General features: G+C 37.9%; 2 protein-coding genes and 1 long non-coding RNA gene across 3 annotated transcripts; 2 read left to right on the top strand and 1 right to left on the bottom strand.

Moving 5' to 3' along the window:
- Positions 5,083–5,742, top strand: LOC109825668. Its single transcript, XR_002243067.1, has 2 exons — positions 5,083–5,588; positions 5,632–5,742. It is a non-coding gene; the product is annotated as an uncharacterized LOC109825668 (long non-coding RNA).
- On the top strand, positions 7,756–9,737 carry LOC109826545 (acetylglutamate kinase, chloroplastic). Its single transcript, XM_020393574.1, is given in 8 exon segments — positions 7,756–7,761; positions 8,639–8,720; positions 8,723–8,829; positions 8,832–8,843; positions 8,901–9,146; positions 9,148–9,276; positions 9,278–9,343; positions 9,345–9,737. Coding segments are annotated over 8 exon segments (840 nt in total). The 3' UTR covers positions 9,537–9,737.
- Positions 12,255–18,611, bottom strand: LOC109826088. The gene is made up of 4 exons (XM_020393053.1): positions 18,063–18,611; positions 16,039–16,279; positions 15,351–15,444; positions 12,255–12,665 (listed from the first exon to the last, which is right to left on the bottom strand). Exons 1-4 carry the CDS (start codon positions 18,368–18,370, stop codon positions 12,412–12,414), a joined length of 897 nt encoding a protein of 298 aa, XP_020248642.1. The 5' UTR covers positions 18,371–18,611; the 3' UTR covers positions 12,255–12,411.

Below are 20,278 nucleotides of genomic sequence, written 5' to 3'. Positions count from 1 at the left end.
AACGCTGTTCATGCACGTGCTCTCTTACAACAAAGACGAGAAAGGAAGAAGGAAACGGTGGCCAAAAAAACCACCGAAACTCCGCCAAGTTTGGATTCCAAAATCTGGACTTATACAAAATCAGCATTCGGAGCCCGTTAAGACTCCATACCCGCAAGGGGGTGGTTCTAAACGTGTGACTCCCGACATAACCTTGGATCGCTCAAAGACAGAAATAAATTGTCCTGAGAATGCCAACAAGGTTTTACACCCCCAGAAGAAGACGCATTCACCAAATGATATCGTCATACCTGTGAGGTCATGCCAACAGACGATACGATTTTTTGGCAATCATACCGATGAATCGTATTATCAAGTTGGGGATGTGAATAAATTTCGAAAAAGAATTATTCGCTCTCATTGTTCCTGTGTCCTGTGCGCGACTCGTTAAAACAGCATTATCAGAATGTGACTGTTTCAAACGAGAAGTCATCCCACGAAAAGTCTCTGTATTATCGAAACCTAAGCCGAGACATTTCCGCAAAAGAAGAGCAGCTGTCCAAAATGATGAATTCCCTGAAGTCACCATCAACGTAGCTGATAGAAGAAAGTCTAAACAGCATTCAAGTGACTCAAATCCCGACTTTTCCCCGAAAGGAAAAGTCAATCCAAGAATTGCTCAAAGGATGTCTCGACTCCAATTAGGAGCCATCAGACGCAGAGATTACAAAAGAATGCAAGAAGGAATGTCCTCGGAGGATGAATTCTCGGACACTTGTTCCGCAATCGCTTCTGATGATACAATGTCTAGCACGGGACAAACCAGAGAAGTATTCACAATCACTGCTGATCAGTTCACTCAAATACTTCAGGAAGCTCTAGCCAAACAACGTGAAGAAATTAGAGCTGAAGTGAAGACAGAAATGAAGTTGGCTATCCAACAAATGAGAGAACTGTTAACTCAACAGCCTCAACCTCCTGAGTCCAATCAGCAATTTGAATCCAGCCACCACACTCGGAATGTTGTAGAGGACAGTGATCCAGAGGTGGATGAAGTCATTATGGCTGATACACCTCCCAATGACAATAACGCTGGGGGTGGTTTAACGGATCCTCCCAATAACGATATTGGGGGTGGTTCAATAGCACCTCTCACTGGGGGTGGTCCAATTATCTTTACTCGACATCATTCAGAAAGAAATGAAGACGATGACGGGAAAATGCAAAAACTTGAAGACAAAATCAATGCTTTGATGACGGCTCAAGAAGTTAAGAAGACGGGTATTCCATGTCCTTATCCGAGGGAATGGGATTCAATACCATACCCGACCAAATTCAATCTGATTAACTTCACACCGTTTGAAGGGAAGAGTTCGCCGATTCAACACTTGATTTATTTCAAGTCTCATTTGGGCATAATCTCTGGAAACGAGGCCTTAATGATCCGGTCATTCGTTGGCACCCTTCGTGGGCCCGCCTTCGATTGGTACCGACGGCTCAAGCCAGGGAGCATCAATTGCTGGGATGACATGGAAAGTTTGTTCCTCAGCAACTTCTTCGATGATGACACCGAAGTGTCAATCGGAATCCTTTTGGATGAGAAGCAAAAAGACGGAGAGTCAGTCGACAATTTTGTCAAGCGTTTCCGTAACATGGCGATGAATTGCAGAGATCCTATTACAGAGGAGTTCATCCTGCAAACATGTCACAATAACCTCTCCATCGATGTCCTGGAAGCTCTGGGGGTCGTGCCATCCACAACTTGGAAGGAGTTAAAATCTCGGGGTGAACAAGCTGAGCACTTTCTTAAAAGAAAGAAAGCTGAGAGAGGCCAACCAATGACATCTGCAATCGTTGAGAATGCGACTCTCGATCCGAGGTTTCAAAAGGAATATTCTTTCGAAGATGATGAAGCTCCAGCCATCTTGGAATACCTCCTCGCTAATGACAAAATCGAGCTACCACCTATTAAAGATCAGGATGGAGCTAAGAGGATTACGGATCCAAACTACTGTGCGTACCACAGAAGGGTTCTTCATCCCACTGAGATTTGCTTTGGACTCAAAAACAAGATCCAAGCCCTAATTGACTCCGGCGTCATAACGACGAAAGAAGTCGAGTAAAGACGACCATACAACTCCAGTGAGTGCACGAGTATAAACTGTTTCCTCACACTCCAAAGAGTATATGAGTATAAACTGCTTCTCGATTATCCAACTGAGTACAATGTTAAACCCGGTTTCGCAAAGGAAGCTGGGGGTGGATAAATCATATAACGGGAAGTTCCTGGAGAATCTTATATTCTTAAGGATAACCCGAACATGCGACTGAGGATAACGTACTCCTCGTTACACCCAGTTTTGCAAAGAAAGCTGGGGGTGGATAATTCATGTAACGGGAAGTTCCCGGAAGAATGTTAAATGTAATATTCTTAGGGATAACCCCGATCATTATGAACAAAGTGATAAACACTAAACTCTTACTATAACTTCTGAATACTCTTTTGCTGAGATGAGATTCGATCACCTCTTTAGATCAATCTTCCCTCACAAAATTCCCATTTTGGTCAAACCTTTAAACAGTTAGGACCAAAGCCAAAATCCCCTCTCGATTCGTTCCATGAACGAGAGGTCCACAAATTGAACGATCAAACCTTTAAACAGTTAGGATCGTCTCAAATTCCCATCTTGGTCAAACCTTTAAACAGTTAGGACCAAAGCCAAAATCCCCTCTCGATTCGTTCCATGAACGAGAGGTCCACAAATTGAACGATCAAACCTTTAAACAGTTAGGATCGTCTCAAATTCCCATCTTGGTCAAACCTTTAAACAGTTAGGACCAAAGCCAAAATCCCCTCTCGATTCGTTCCATGAACGAGAGGTCCACAAATTGAACGATCAAACCTTTAAACAGTTAGGATCGTCTCAAATTCCCATCTTGGTCAAACCTTTAAACAGTTAGGACCAAAGCCAAAATCCCCTCTCGATTCGTTCCATGAACGAGAGGTCCACAAATTGAACGATCAAACCTTTAAACAGTTAGGATCGTCTCAAATTCCCATCTTGGTCAAACCTTTAAACAGTTAGGACCAAAGCCAAAATCCCCTCTCGATTCGTTCCATGAACGAGAGGTCCACAAATTGAACGATCAAACCTTTAAACAGTTAGGATCGTCTCAAATTCCCATCTTGGTCAAACCTTTAAACAGTTAGGACCAAAGCCAAAATCCCCTCTCGATTCGTTCCATGAACGAGAGGTCCACAAATTGAACGATCAAACCTTTAAACAGTTAGGATCGTCTCAAATTCCCATCTTGGTCAAACCTTTAAACAGTTAGGACCAAAGCCAAAATCCCCTCTCGATTCGTTCCATGAACGAGAGGTCCACAAATTGAACGATCAAACCTTTAAACAGTTAGGATCGTCTCAAATTCCCATCTTGGTCAAACCTTTAAACAGTTAGGACCAAAGCCAAAATCCCCTCTCGATTCGTTCCATGAACGAGAGGTCCACAAATTGAACGATCAAACCTTTAAACAGTTAGGATCGTCTCAAATTCCCATCTTGGTCAAACCTTTAAACAGTTAGGACCAAAGCCAAAATCCCCTCTCGATTCGTTCCATGAACGAGAGGTCCACAAATTGAACGATCAAACCTTTAAACAGTTAGGATCGTCTCAAATTCCCATCTTGGTCAAACCTTTAAACAGTTAGGACCAAAGCCAAAATCCCCTCTCGATTCGTTCCATGAACGAGAGGTCCACAAATTGAACGATCAAACCTTTAAACAGTTAGGATCGTCTCAAATTCCCATCTTGGTCAAACCTTTAAACAGTTAGGACCAAAGCCAAAATCCCCTCTCGATTCGTTCCATGAACGAGAGGTCCACAAATTGAACGATCAAACCTTTAAACAGTTAGGATCGTCTCAAATTCCCATCTTGGTCAAACCTTTAAACAGTTAGGACCAAAGCCAAAATCCCCTCTCGATTCGTTCCATGAACGAGAGGTCCACAAATTGAACGATCAAACCTTTAAACAGTTAGGATCGTCTCAAATTCCCATCTTGGTCAAACCTTTAAACAGTTAGGACCAAAGCCAAAATCCCCTCTCGATTCGTTCCATGAACGAGAGGTCCACAAATTGAACGATCAAACCTTTAAACAGTTAGGATCGTCTCAAATTCCCATCTTGGTCAAACCTTTAAACAGTTAGGACCAAAGCCAAAATCCCCTCTCGATTCGTTCCATGAACGAGAGGTCCACAAATTGAACGATCAAACCTTTAAACAGTTAGGATCGTCTCAAATTCCCATCTTGGTCAAACCTTTAAACAGTTAGGACCAAAGCCAAAATCCCCTCTCGATTCGTTCCATGAACGAGAGGTCCACAAATTGAACGATCAAACCTTTAAACAGTTAGGATCGTCTCAAATTCCCATCTTGGTCAAACCTTTAAACAGTTAGGACCAAAGCCAAAATCCCCTCTCGATTCGTTCCATGAACGAGAGGTCCACAAATTGAACGATCAAACCTTTAAACAGTTAGGATCGTCTCAAATTCCCATCTTGGTCAAACCTTTAAACAGTTAGGACCAAAGCCAAAATCCCCTCTCGATTCGTTCCATGAACGAGAGGTCCACAAATTGAACGATCAAACCTTTAAACAGTTAGGATCGTCTCAAATTCCCATCTTGGTCAAACCTTTAAACAGTTAGGACCAAAGCCAAAATCCCCTCTCGATTCGTTCCATGAACGAGAGGTCCACAAATTGAACGATCAAACCTTTAAACAGTTAGGATCGTCTCAAATTCCCATCTTGGTCAAACCTTTAAACAGTTAGGACCAAAGCCAAAATCCCCTCTCGATTCGTTCCATGAACGAGAGGTCCACAAATTGAACGATCAAACCTTTAAACAGTTAGGATCGTCTCAAATTCCCATCTTGGTCAAACCTTTAAACAGTTAGGACCAAAGCCAAAATCCCCTCTCGATTCGTTCCATGAACGAGAGGTCCACAAATTGAACGATCAAACCTTTAAACAGTTAGGATCGTCTCACTCTTTTTCTTAGCTCTCTGTTTTCAAGAGGGGAAGGGGAGTCCGAAGTTTGAAGAGATGGAGGTAGAAAAACAATGTATTCTTAATCTATCATGTTGTTGTCTATTCTTTTTCAAAAAGTTAATTTTTGTCTAAATTTTGATTGGTTTGAGTAATATGCTCTTTTAGCGAACACTAGTTTATGTATATCATGTACATAAGAGTTAAATAGAGCTGCTGCAGCAAATGTTAGGATCGAAATGAAAATATTTTCAGTTTTGGTTAAGAAATAGCTACTTAGGAATAGTAATTGGATTTTTATTGTGTATGAAGAAAAGTACAGCACTTGTTTCATCCAATTTGCATGTCAGCTCAAAAAAATTGCAGATAAACTAACACTTGATTTGTAATAGTAATGCATTTATTTTCTTTGTCTGCTTCATTTTGATGTATTACATCCCTGCAGATGTCGCAGGGAAGAGCGAGGAGGGTCGTGCATTGTAGCCGGTGTAATCAGTCGCGGGGAAGAGCCGGTGTAATCAGTTAGAACTACTTGTGCAGCTCCTTTATGAAACAAGGTTTCTCTGCAATAATGAGAAAAGTTTTCCTTTATGAAACAAGGTTTCTCTGCAATAATGAGAAAAGTTTAGATTCATCATATAGTCTGTGTTCTTTCTTTTTTAGCTTGTAGAGAGTTTTGAATTATAGTGAATATTGTGATGGGTTCTTGTATGGTGTGCCAAATTGAAGGCTGTGGAGGAAATTGCATTTTAGTAGGGAGAAGAGCATTGATTAAGTTTACATATGCATGCTGGTGATACATAATGTAAATGATGAAGCATTTTTTTGTGTTGAAAAATGATTAAGTGTACAAAGCGTTGCTTTTTCATCCTTTTCCTGTCAACTATTGCGTGGTTAAGTTTATGTGTTTATCAATTTTTCTTACATGCATGATCGATTTTAAATCATAACATTTTATTATATTCATGATATATATTTAAGATGGTAAGATATTGGCCATGCCATCAGATATCAATGGAATTAGCCATGCCATCAGATATCAATGGAATTAGTCCTAAACAGAATAGATAGCAACGCTGATGGGCTCAACAAAACAACCAAACTCAGAGGCGTTGATGTTATGTTACAACTTGTATTTTGGAGGTGAAAGAGGCGTTGATGTTATGTTACAACTTGTATTTTGGAGGTGAAAAAACACCATAAGTTCTTAAACGGGTCATTCGGATTATATGGGTCGGGTCGGGTAACCCGTTTAATAAACGGGTCGGGTCATGTTGACCCATTTATTAAATGGGTCGGGTCGGATCACACTTATACGGGTCGGGTTAACTATGACCCGACCCGACCCGACCCGACCCGTTTGCCACCCCTAGTTTCCGGTTAACTTCACCATCATTTTTTGTTTGGTTGAATCTTTGAAAAGCATGAAAGTGTTTATACACTACTTATGACCCCTAAAATCAAACTCTCTTCAAGGAAATTTTTTTTCTGAAAAGTAAAAAAAAAATGTCCTTAGGTTTGTTAAGAGCTTTTGACTTCTCACGCGAACAAGATCTCATTTGCGGCACCGCGGCATTAACTTTATTTCTCCCCTTTTTTCCTTAATTTCTTTTTTAACAGATTAATTTTTTCTTGGAGCTTTGAGCGGCGTACCTCTTTTTCACACAAAACATTCTTAGTCACGTGCATCTTTTGGGTTTCTTGGTCACGGCAAACTATAGAGTATGGCTACAAACCCTACTAATTCCTATATTCAATTGGAATCTCATCCTTCATCTGACCATGAGAGGTAAATATTTTTATATCATCTATTATTTTCATTAATCTCACAGCTCTATTTTGTTTATTATTTTAATTTTTGATAGGGGCGGTGTAGTTGGCTAAAAAATAAGGAAAAAAAATGAAACTTATTTCCTATAATAGATTCTTTTTTGTGTGTTTGTTTCACTTCTTAAAAGTAAGAAAGGAGATGAGATGAGTTGTCACCATATTATTGGATGATGTGGGTGATTTTTAAAAATAAATTTCATGACTTGTTTTGAGGTTGTTTGGTTGCCTAAAAAAAATAAGGAAATCAATTATAAGAAATTTATTTTCTATAATAGGTTCTTTTTTTGTGTTTGGTTCATTCTTAAAACTAAGAAAAGGGATGATATGAGATAAGTTATCATTATATTATTGGATGATGTGACTCATATTTAGGAAAACTCATTTCATGATTTTTTTAGGAAATGGATGGAAATCAAATTTTAATGAGATGAGATGAGTTGTCACCATATTATTGGATGACGTGACTCATTTCTAAAGATGAGATGAGATGAGATGGATGATGTGACCTATTTCTTGTGTCTGGTTCGCTAAAAAAACATGGAAAGTAAAGAAAAGAAAACATATTTTTCATAATTGGATGTTTTCTTGTGTTTGGTTCACTTCTTAGAAGTAAAAAGGAGATGAGTTGAGATGAGCTGTCACCATATTATTGGATGATGTGAGTGATTTTTTAAAAAAAAAACTTATTTTGAGGTTCTTTTCTTGTGTTTGGTTGGCTAAAAAAAAGGAAAATACTTATAAGGAAAAGACTTTCCTTGTTTAGGTTCTTTTCTTATGTTTGGTTCATTCTTAAAACTAAGAAAATAGATGAAATAAGATGAGTTGTCATTATATTATTGGATGATGTGACACATACTTAGGAAAATCAATTTCCTTATTTTTTTTTTGGAAGAAATGGATGTAAGGAAATTTTTAATGAGATGGGATGAGTTGTCACCATATTATTGGATGACGTGAGTAATTTTTAAAGATGGTAGTAGATAAGATGAGATGAGGTGAGGTGAGGTGAGTTGGATGAGATGAAATGAGATGGGATGAGATGAGTTGTCACCATATTATTGGTTGATGTGAGAGATTTTTAAGGGTGGAAAATGATGGAAACCAAATTTTATTGATTTCCATGTTTTTTTTCTTTTTATTGGTTTTTAGGAAACGAACCAAACATCCCCTAAAAGTAAAAAAAAAAAAAGATGAGATGATATGAGTTGTCACCGTATTAGTGAATGATATGAGTGATTTTTAAGGATGAAAATGAATAAAAATCAACTTTTAATGGTTTCCGGAGGCTTCTTTTTCTTTGATTTTAGGAAACCAACCAAACAGCCCCTTATACAGGATCTACCCGAATAATCTAATAACATAGACTTACACGCTGTGAGTCCCATAGTTAAAAGATGCGTGTCAATAGAGGTTCTCGACCATCAAGAATGCTGAGGATCTACCCGAAGCCAATGACCGCAGCAGCCAAAAAATCACACGTGCGGAGTCAACGCCAAGGTCTAAGCATGTCTCCACCCAAAACCAACGCCACGTAATCCTGTATCTCCGCACTCGGCAGCCTCTCTCCCGATATAATTAATACTCTCTGCCCCCCACCTCAAGCTCCGCCGCTTTCACTCGAGCATTTCAACGAACACCGCGCCGTCGAAAACCCAAAATGCTCCTCTCGAAGCCCTTCGTCTCTCCCAACTCCCCTCATCTCCTCTCCCCCAAAAACCCTAACCCTAACCCTGGTTCCTTCGCGCCAAAACCCACCCTCAAAGTCTCAAACTCCTAGCCGCCTCCCAAACCTAACGCCGCCTCCTCCGCCCAGACCGCGGTCGACATCCCTCGGAGTCCCCTCCCTTACATCCAGCTGTTCGCGGGAAAACGATCGTCGTCAAGTACGGCGGCGCCGCCATGAAGTCGCCCGCCCTCCAGTCCTATCGTCACCACGACCTCGTCCTCGAGCTCTCCTGCGTCGGCCTTCCGCCCCGTCCCTCGTCCACCGCGCGGCCCCGAGAATCAACTGCCTGCTTTCCTTCCGCTAAGGCCACCAGCTCCCAGTCCTCAACGGCCTCGCGCGTCACCGACGCCCTCACCATGAGGTGCGATCGAGATGGGTCCTCGTCGGCACAAGGTCAAAAGTCCGTCGTCTCCCCCTCACAACCTCGCCAGGAGCCACCGCCGTCTGCCTCTCCCGGCAAAGGACGCCCGCCCAATCACCGCTCCCGCCAAGTCTCCCGACGCCGCCTCCGCTCGGATTCGTCGCGACGTCGCCACGTGTCAAACCCGCGATCCTACGCCCCGCTCAGTCGTGACTGCCACATTCCGGTCATCGCGTCTGTGGCGAGGATTTTGAGGCGGGCAGGGCTACAATGTAATGGGATACGCAGCGGGGAGATTGCGCGGCGGATTGGGACGGAAAAGTTGATACACTTTTGAGGATGTGGCGGGGATTTGAGGATAAGGGGACCGATCGGGCAGTTTGGTGAAGGAGATATGACATTTCTGGGGTTAGAAAGATGGTGAGTGAGGGGAAAGTTGCCGGAGGGATGATCCCCAAAGTGAATTGCTGTGTTCGGTCCCTTGCTCAGGGGGTGAGGACTGCTAGCATTATCGATGGGAGGTTGCCGCATTCGCTGCTGCTCGAGATCTTGACCGATGAGGGAGCGGGGACGATGATCACCGGGTGAGATAGAGGTGAGGGTATGTTTTAGCAATGGAAAATTAACTTTATTAAGTTAGCTTTGTTTTGAAATTCTCAAAGGAGGATTGAGTGCTTGTGCTTGTATTAGGGAGTTGGGTTTTGTTTCTCTGATGGTTTATGTATCTGTAGTCGTTTATTATGTCATTTTATCTTATATCCGATAATAAGAATTTTGAAGTTTGATGAATGAGAGAGCGAGCTTCATTGGGTTCACATCATATTGCTGTTGTCTCATTTAAAATATGACATTTCTTACCCCCCCTACTTTCCTTCTTAACTTGTTCCATTGTGGCTTGATGAGTTTTATGAAGCCATCTTAACTTATTAGAATAATTTTCGAAAAAGCCGCAAATTTTGAAGTAAGATCAGGTTCTACTTGGGCAGTAAGTTTATCTACAGGCACGTTCAGGAACATCGGTAGGTTGAGTTTTGAAGTTCGGTATGAACTATAATGAGGATACATTGTTTAGGGAAGATCATTTAAGAAATACTGAAATAGCAAGAAAAAGTTATAGACTGATGCAATAGTAATCGACATGAGCAGTTTTGCTGATACATTCGCGACCGGTTCCTTCTTGCAAAAGTGGTCTGTTCTTGTAATTTGGAATGTCAATAGTTAAGAAATATGGTTAAGTCCAGGAAAAGGAAAACTACACTCAATTCTAGCCATTTGTGTTAGATCATGCCCTATACTTTTTAGTGATGTTCTTTATGTATCGATGCCCTTTCGACTGTGATTTTGGGATGGTAGAATGCTATACCATCGATTGAGTACATTTGGAATGAGAGAGCTTAGTTATCTACATATAGTTCTATGGAAGGCCCAAGCGGACTTTCTGACTTCTATTTCAGGCTCCACTTAGTTTTGACAGTCTTTCTGCTTGGATAACACCGAGTATTGAGAGGTTTCAGCATCAATCTGAATAATATTCTTTCTGTGAATCAAGACCGCAAGCCTCGTCATCATATAAACTCATTTTTGTTGAGCAAATAGACGTGGTGAATCTGCAGGTCGTACTTATAAGCCCCCTTGTACTTACCTTTAATTTTGGTCCGTTCTCTGTGAAAAGAGAGCATCAAATTCATGTCAAATTACTTTTGAAATGTAGATCATCTTTGTTGATCGTCTAGGGCTTTTTAAAGTTTTTCCAGCAGATGAAAGAAATAGTTCCTTTCATATGCATGGTCTATATGATTGCAAGACTTTTCGAGCTGGTGATGCTACAATAGAATTCAGTTTGCAAGAGCATAGCGGAAGCCAAAAATGCCAAATCGAGAAGCAAGTTGGCCCACGGAACCTTAGCTTAATACCGGCCTAGGAAACCCCGGGTCTTGGGCCACTCCTTTCGTAGTCTGATCCAAGTGAATAGCACAGGTGTTGCAATACCTGATAATTAGAAATTAGGGATACACATTGCCATAGACATGGATCAACCTCGGCCTTTTGAGCCAAGGGTCCAAGCCTCAACCACTAGGCCACTTGTGGGTGGTGAATCCCATTCTCCTTGTTCCTATACAATATTAGTTAAATACTCCAATATCAGGACCTTTAAACTTTCAATTGGTTCCCCTCGACGGGTTTCAGCTATTCCAAATATTTTATAAAATCAAGAATAATATAGTTTAAGTTGAAATTTCCCTTGTCGTTGCAATTGGGAGATTTGAACCCACAATGCCCGAAAGGGAATTGTCGTACTGTGTGTAGCCACTGCAAACTTTTTAGATGTTAAACGTAGAAGGAGTCGATGATTTTAGACGCCCTTGTATGTGAGATACACCCTCCAATCATTTGTTAAAAGGAATCATGGAGGCATATCCACATAACTCCTTTTCATGTTGAATTACTAGGTTTCAGTGATATAAATCCTTATTAATTCACATATTCTTGCTAGCCCTTGGTATAATTTAAGAAGCTCCATTATCCTGATCTGTTTTATTTTCATTTGTTTCTTCAATCTCCATTGCCCCCATATTATCGGTGATTCTCTCTGCACATTTTAGATTTCCCTTGTACACTTTTTCTATTGTTTCTGATGAAGGGGAATTGGCATCTTCATGTTTCAAGATTGTATAACCCCTGCTATTCATATTTTGCAATTTTAGCAAATGTACTTAGTATATATGAGGGAGTGTTCTTTCCGGTACAAAACTGCTAGTGTTTCATGTGGGATTTGAAATTTCATGGCGCGAAAGTGTTCCCAGATTATTCCATGATCTTAAACCGTAATGTAAAATAAATTTCAAGGGAACTAAGTAACGAGACGGTCACAGAACCGCCCTTCGTTGAACTTGGCTTGGAGTCCTATTCGCGAGCTGAGATTGAAGATGGAAAGTATGAGATACGGTCACCATTGATGGAATCATTAAGGTTGGGTGAAAACCTAGGTTATTTGATTTGCAATCGATATCGCTTCTATTTCTCTGTTCCTGTGATATGTAGCACTGGGGTTTGATAGACTGATACACGAGTATCTTTTCTTGTATTCAATCCAAAATCTATATCTGAAATTTCTAGTTGTATTATCCTGGAGATTAGAACTATTTTGTTTAGCCTTTTTTGCTTCATCTCTAGCTCTACGAGATGAGTATAATTTCCTACAGAAAATCTATCATCTAGCATTTCCTTTCACACTTTCCTAGTATATTGATGCGCTTATGCAGTAAAATACAGCAAGAAACGTACAACCAAGGTAGAAATTAAATATAAAAGAAAGCAATAGTCCTGTTTCTTGGTATATATACAAAAATATTCAAATTATTCTTGCATAGCAACACCACATTTACCATCATAGTCATCAAAAAAAGATGTAAAACCTAACTGCACAAAAACTAAAAAGTTTCATGTCGGCGAATTTTTGCTACTAAGCTTTCTCAATGCGGGTCATCACTACAACAATAAAGATGACAACAGAAAGCATAAATGAAGATCTCACAAATTCATCAAAGGGCTCTGACTCCTCCTTTGCCGGAGAATGAAATATCTCATTCACAAGCTTTGAGATCTTCTCAAAGAATTCAGTTAACTTCCCTTTCGTACTGTCCATAATCCACCTCAGTATTCCTGCAGGGGTGTCATCATTTCCATCTGGTGACTGTAGTTGGCTACTGCTTTCAGCTGCACATATCACATTGGACACAAATGAGAACAAAAAAAAAAAAAACAAATTGCTGCAGTGTTGATTAGAAGAAAATTGCACAAAAGTTTAGGGGGGAAAGGAAGAGATATAAAATATAAAGTAAAGGTAAATACATGTCTATTTTATAGATTTTGAATGACCCTGGGAGAAACCATTAAAAAAGAAGTGAATAAGAAGTAGAAGAACAGCAACAAAATAAAAAATATATAAAGCCTATATCGTCAACTTTACAAGGTTGGCTACATGAATCCTATTTTTCCATCCAAATGTTAACGGTCGTTTTCTTTGTTAAATTAAACTAAACAATTAATACCTTAACCAATATTGTCTTATGTCTATCCCTAGACCTCGTCAATCTTCCACCATGAGCCTATCAGTACTCATCAAAATAATTTAATGGATAACAAGAAACAGATAAAGTCAGTTGTGGAAAAGAACAAAGAAAAATCTGCAGTCGGTACTCAATAGATTTGCTTTAGGATTCTCGCATGGAATAACATAGAATGCGCTTACGACAAATTCTATGCTAAGGGACAAGACTTTTCAAATTCATTTCCTGTTAAGAAATCATCATTTTAAGCCATCTATTATCAGTTCACTTCCTAAGTTGGTCTAACCTTATCTATTCATCATATCAAAGCATTCAATGAAGGAGAAATATTGGGTTCAAATTTACCTATTTCATTTTCTTACTTCCTCTCTCACAATTTTCCTTCTTCTTTCTGACTGCAACTACCCGCAGTGGGCAAGTTCCCCACTAAAATCCAGAAACTCATTCACTTTCTCTTCTTTTTTCCTACATTTTGTTCATAAAATTTCTAGAGAGACAGACTAAGGCCAGTTTGGTATTGCTTTTTTTAGGGTGCTTCTGTGTTAAAGAATCACCCAATGATGTTTGGTGAAAACTTTCTTAGCATGCTTATTAAAACTACTTCTACTTTTAATGTGGTGCTTTTAGAAGGAATTTGAGGATGCTTTTAAAAGTAGCTTCTGGTTTTGTTTAGTTTATATACCATATATCTTTTAATTTTTTATAATGATCATTAATCACAGTTCTACCAAACACCTTAGCTAGTTTTACGTAGTTTTTTATATTTGATTACCAAAAACTGTTATTTTTAACAGCTTATATAAGTTGTTGCTATAAGTTACTTTTATCAACAACTTATTATAAGCTCCAGCAATACCAGACTGGCCCTAAAACTACATAAAACCTAATTTACACTTTCAAAAGGCCCTAATTACGTCTCTCTTGGTGATTTTTATTTCTAGATTATATCATCTTTATGTCTCCATCATTTCTTTGTCTCCATAGAAGTGACCATTTTGGTTTGAACTCTAATGATGATATCGACCATCACACAATGACACAACCAAATATAGATAAAAAGGAGCCAACATAGGGGCACAAACTCTTAACGAGAATAAGCAATACATATTTCTATATATACCTACATTAGAACACAAGAACAAGTGATACAACAATTTATTGAATCAGCCATCACAAAAAGGAATCAAAGGTTATGCAAAAGCATGTAACAAAGGAAGTCATTGATTATCAGATATATATTGACAAAAAAGAAAAGAAACCTCGCAAGAAGTGATCAAGTATTCCTCCATAAAAGTGTGAATTATCTATACTACTATATTAAAAACTTAATGAGGGTCAGAAAAGTTTGAAGGATACGAGAAAATTATCCTTTATCTCATTAAAACTTCATCTCACTAAAGACATAAGGATAATTTGATCTATTTCACACAAAATTCAAATATCTCCCCTACCCCAATATCCACATCCCAACATTGCACCCTTCCATCCATTTGGTCCCCTCCCTCCCTCGATAATTTGATCATTTCACACAATTTAAATATCTCCTCTCCCCCACCATCCACATCCCCTCTCTCTCATTTAAAAAGTAAAAGTAAATTTTTTGTAATAAGGTCCAAAACCATTAAGTTATTGTGCAATATAAATCATTTAACTACAAATTTAAAATTAAAATAATGCAATCACATCACAGGAACTGAAATATGAACATTAGACCATTCAAGGAAATTTCTCGTGCCAAAAGTACCTTCAAAATATTTATCTAATTATATAGTTTCTGGAATGAGGACATAATGGTGGATATAAGGACCAAAATATTTGAAAAATAAATGAGTTTTTAAAAAAAAAATTTAAAAGTTTATATTTTTCATCATTAGAATGTCACCAAATTCAAATAACTTGTATGTATGAATTCCACCAAAATTTGAATTAAACCTCGATAAATAGATACTTTGATTAATCATCTAAGTAAGATACAAGTAGTAAAACACTTGACATTCTATATCAATTTCTACAAATTAAAATCAATGAACTATTATGAGTCTTTTGAGGGACTAATTAAATTAACTTTATAAGAATATTGTATTACTATTATGTTATAGCTATATTTTAATTTTAGAAAATTCAAATTTCTTCATATCAAATTAATTAAAAATAGGTGAAATTCAACTTTTTCTATAAAATCCAGAATAAATCAGTTTTCATGTCTATTGCACGAGTAGTTGCACATACAGTTGTGCTGATATGCTAGCTATATATACAGAAGAAGGATTTGAAACAGAATCTAATTGTTAGAGGCAGAACTGAGTGTTGAAGAATAATCTACATCACAAACCTTCATAAAAAGATTTCTTGAGTTCTTGAACCACATCATTCTTCATGACCGCGTCCCAGACAGCTGGATCAGATGCCAATGCCTTAACCATTCTCTGCAAGCAAAAAAGTCAAAAACTAAACCAGTAAAGAGGACAAGTCATATAGAAATTCCAATATACTTCAATAATATTAACCACGTCAGGAACAAACTGCACTAGCTTGCTTCTAATAGTAAAAGGTTATTTTAACCAAAGTTATCATACATATCTTGTCAATCAGCACTAGTTTGCTTCTGCTGTCATTTAACTCTGATCATTCCACTGATTTATCTTGTGCAGTGAATTTAATGATACCTATATGCAGCACATTAAATCTTGAGATCATAGCAAAAATATGGAAGATGAGAAAACCTAATTGCTCAATAAAGATGCATGTTGGTGTTACTTTTAGCAAAAGATCAGTCTTCATGTCAATGTTGGGTGCCTAGTCTTTTAAAGATTCTACTGTAGTAACCATTACATGTATAGGGCAAAAATATATGGGTTCCTTTAATTTTTGCTTAATCTTTTTGTTTTTATTTTTTACCGGAGCAAGGCAACGAAATTTCCCAAATGACAAAAAAATCTAATAGTAAAAGAGCAAAGCAAGAGAATAATTCAGAGACTACCATTAAGTAAACATCAGTAAAGCGTATTATTGTTTGCTACCTTAAAGGGTGGATTTATTTGGAACATATGAACTGCATCGAGAATGTGCTCGTGTCCATAACGTTGAGATGAATTTGAGCTATAAAGATCCAATGCTGGCTCGATCCAATCTGATTCTGATTCGATCGACCAGTTGCTTTGTATCACATCTGTTGAGGTCACCACTTTATCAACTACATCCTCATCCACAGAAGAAGAGTATTCAACTTCAACATCCGAGAATGTAAGTGGAAGAAATATCCTAAAAAATGGGAACTATATTTCATGAAAGGAGAAACCAACATGTAATCTAATCTTGTAGGAAAATTGTAAGGATAGGATAGAATTGAAATATTTGAGGAAATGCACTGAATGTTGAAACTACAGAGAGACAAAGGATATATAACCTAAATAAGCAATTCTACTGAAAAACCATGTTTTCATAAGAGTATAAATCAAATTCTTGTAATGGTCTCTTGTAGATTACAAATCAAATCAAACTGGACTGCCCATTGCATGGATTTAATGGGTAACTACTTCTAGACATTGGTTACTCATCTTTTAACTTGATATCTCAAATCAAAAGCATATGCTATGCTAACAGTGCAAGTCTCTTAACAGGGCTAGGCATGTTAATAATTAGTTTTAACTCATGCATAAATCAAAGAGATAAAAAAAACAGTCATATACTATTATTTTCGGCACCATCCAAAAATAATCTCATTGCTGTATATGATTTAATACAGGAACATAATCTTAGAAAAGTAATGGAAACACTAAAAAAATAATGTTGTACTATAATGATGCATTGCCATGTAATTGGTAATGAAGTTACAGTTCATGTTGAAATTAAGGTTCAAATTCCTTATTGCACCTCAACAACAACAAAAAAAGTCATTCACATACTTGTAAAATCTTTTAGCACTACTAGCACATTGACATGTGCGATGCACGTGCAATAGTAATAAATTGTTACAATTTATCTTATATTGACATATTAATAGTTTGATGATGATTTAATTTATGTAATTTTATTATAAAGTTCGATGTAGAAAATGTATCATAAACAGTCATTTAGCAATTAAATTTACTCTTATTGAGGATAATTAATTGGAGTAAGTGATTAAAATAAAAAAGAAAGAGATATTGCAAGCTAATTGAACGAGTACTATCATTTCATGATTTAGAGTATTCTAGAAATAAGAAAGCGGGAAAGATGAAGGAAATAAACATTGCCCTTGAAAAATTACAGTTTTAACTATGTAAGTTCAAATTCTTTTCAATTTAAAAAGTTCTATAAGAGATGAAAAGAAAGGAAATGGAAAAAAAAAATCTTCTTGGAAGATTACGATTTTACCCTCCAAACTACGATAGGAGTGGATGAAATATCCTTCATTCCTATAAACTTTCACTATCCCCCATAATGTTATTTATATATTAATATTTATATCAGTTAAATTCAATAGGGTCATCAATAAAACTATGAATAGGCTTCAATCTCTGTGAAGCAAGAAGAAACACCTTTCCTCTGCTAAAGACCATTTTCAGGATGACAATTAAACTTCAAACACCAAGTAAAGCTACCGCTAATTGGTAGCAGTACTAATCAAGATTCAGAGTTAGTTTTTTTTCCAGTTCTTTTCTTTTCATATCTTTTAATTCATTCACATGATAACATACAAACTTCCATCCATAAATTTGCATCTCGGCTGTCAAGCGAAAGACCAACTTCATTCCAAATATCTCATCTAGGCCTAATATGAAATCCAAATAATAAATAAATAAATTGATTGCATTCAAAATAATAAGAAAAAGAGCTTTTTTTATAATCCATCCGTTTCCAAGATCATTCATATACGAAAATACCCACCCTGACTTATTTTTAAACCCAGGGTTCGTTATTTAACCCTTTTCTTATAAAACTTACTAAAAATTACATTACCCTAACAGATATTAACGTACTTCAGGTTTAAAAATAAATCAGGATAAAAGAATGGGTTTAATCTAAAACAAAAAACCGCTAACAAAGATTAGAGCTTGCTTACTGCTGAATAGTATCAACGGCCTCCTCGGCCTCCTCCTCGGTCGGCGCCGGCCCAAAAACAACCCTCTCCCCAAACCCTAACCCCTCATCACCTCCCACCGTTTCCCACTCATCGTCCTCGCCACAAAAACAACTCAAAGAACCCCTTTTTATCGTCGTCGGCGACGCAGGAGGAGACGAGACCGAGACGACGCGCGAGGACTTGGCGCCCTTCGCCGTCGACAACTTCTCCTTCACGCCGGCGGCAACTGATCTCCCCACTGACCGCAGCATCCGCGATCCCATCATCCCCGATGACCGACGCATCATCTTTGTTGATGTCAAAGTTGCTGCCTTTTTTTTAACTTTTAAATTTTTTTTTTGGGGGGTTTTGATAGGGTTCTGGGTTTGTTAATATTATATATAGCTTGTTATTTATACAGAGTGGATAAGGATTGGGTCGAGGAAATGGGAGGGGGGTTGGGAGTAATGAATTTGGTGTGAAGCTGCCGCTGCTGCCGCTGCGATTTTTGTCTTTGGTTTTTAGAGGGAGGAGGGGGGGGGGGGGTTTTGGCTGCCGCTGCTGCCGCTGCGATTTTTGTCTTTGGTTTTTAGAGGGAGGAGGGGGGCGGTGGTTTTTGGACTGAAGTTTCGATTTGGTTTATTTGGATTTTGCCCCCGCCCCCCAAACCATCTTAAAAATAGAATGGTTAGTGTAATATATAAATTATATTTAACGTGGGGATTTATTGCAATCAATCACTTTCTGTCAAGATATATGAGTTAGAGCATTTCCAACAGTGATCTTAGGTTTTCTCTATATTTGAGGAGCAAATCTCTCATCATAGGAAATAGGGAGCCAAATAATGAGCAAGTGCTCTAACAATGCTTCCCAAATGGCTCCCTATCTCATGTCCTAGACTAAATATAGGGAGTAGAAGGGGGGAATTGTTCCAACAATGCTCCTTATGTTGAGACTAAATATATGGAGTTATTTTTTGTCTTTGATTTAGAATACATTAATGTCTTACGGACCCAAATAGGAGACCCAAGGCATGTGACATGTTAGGTGTCACCATCTGGTTGTATGATGCATTATTCATGAACAGTGCATCATGCAACCGGATGGTGACACCTCACATATCTCATGCCTTGAGTCCTCTATTTGGGTCCTTGTAGCAACACCATTTGGAATACCAAATCATAAGCCATATATTTAGTCTTCATTATAGGGAGCTTGTTGGAGCCAAAATTTCCCCTCATACTCCCTAATTTTACTCAAGGACATGAGATAGGGAGGCTCTTGGAGATGCTCTTTAGGGGCTGTTTGTTTGCTTGTTTTTAAGAGGGAAAGAACCTGCCATTTTGTCAGAAAATGGCAGGTTTTCACCCTCAAAAAAGTGGATCCAAACGCGCCCTAAGAAAACCTAAATATGAAAAATAAAATAAAAAGAGTCACGCGCATTGGATGTGGGGTTTTAAGGGTAATTTGGGATTTTTTTAGTAAAAAAAATTGATTGAGAAGTGGTTGATTGTAGCCGAAACTCATTTTAAAGGTAGCTTTCGTATAATTACTATATTTTTAATGTTATTTCTAGGGGAAAACCCATTCATATCCAATTTTTGGGTACGAAAGTGTCAGAAACAAATCTTTGAGGTATCAAAGTTCAAAAATGTATAAACATTGGGTGTATCAAAGTAAAAAATATGTACACTTTGGGCAAAAAAACTGCAAATAACCCTTTGGATTTCACCATGTAGAAGTTTTGTGCAACTCTGCCTAAAAGTTTTGCGGGGTTTGTGTAATTTACACTTTTTATTTTACTCGTCCGTTTTTTTTTACACTTTTTACTTTACTCGTTCATTTTTTTCCCCACCTAATTGTTGTTATTTTGTAAATTATAGTGGTATGGAATGTGGGATTATAGGTATACTCTCCGGTTATATTCCTCTTCAATATATATCCTAAAAACTAAGGGTGTTATCAGATAAGATTTGGATGGGCTTCTATATATGTATTTGTTAATTTACTATAAGATTTGTAATATTTCTTAAACCAGTTTAAGAAATCTACGATTCACTTTACAATTCAAATTTCATAATTAATTAAAATTAAATTCTGGTCATGAATTATCTGGATAACCAACTTGCTTACTAATGTTGTCCTATTCTTTTAGATATTGGTCATATCCATTTATGGCCAACACAATAATGACCTGAACAAATTATCACAAAAAA

This window comes from Asparagus officinalis, chromosome 10 (assembly GCF_001876935.1).
Source record: "Asparagus officinalis chromosome 10, Aspof.V1, whole genome shotgun sequence".
NCBI classification, from domain to species: domain Eukaryota; kingdom Viridiplantae; phylum Streptophyta; class Magnoliopsida; order Asparagales; family Asparagaceae; genus Asparagus; species Asparagus officinalis.
This window is presented reverse-complemented; position numbering and strand designations above follow the sequence as displayed.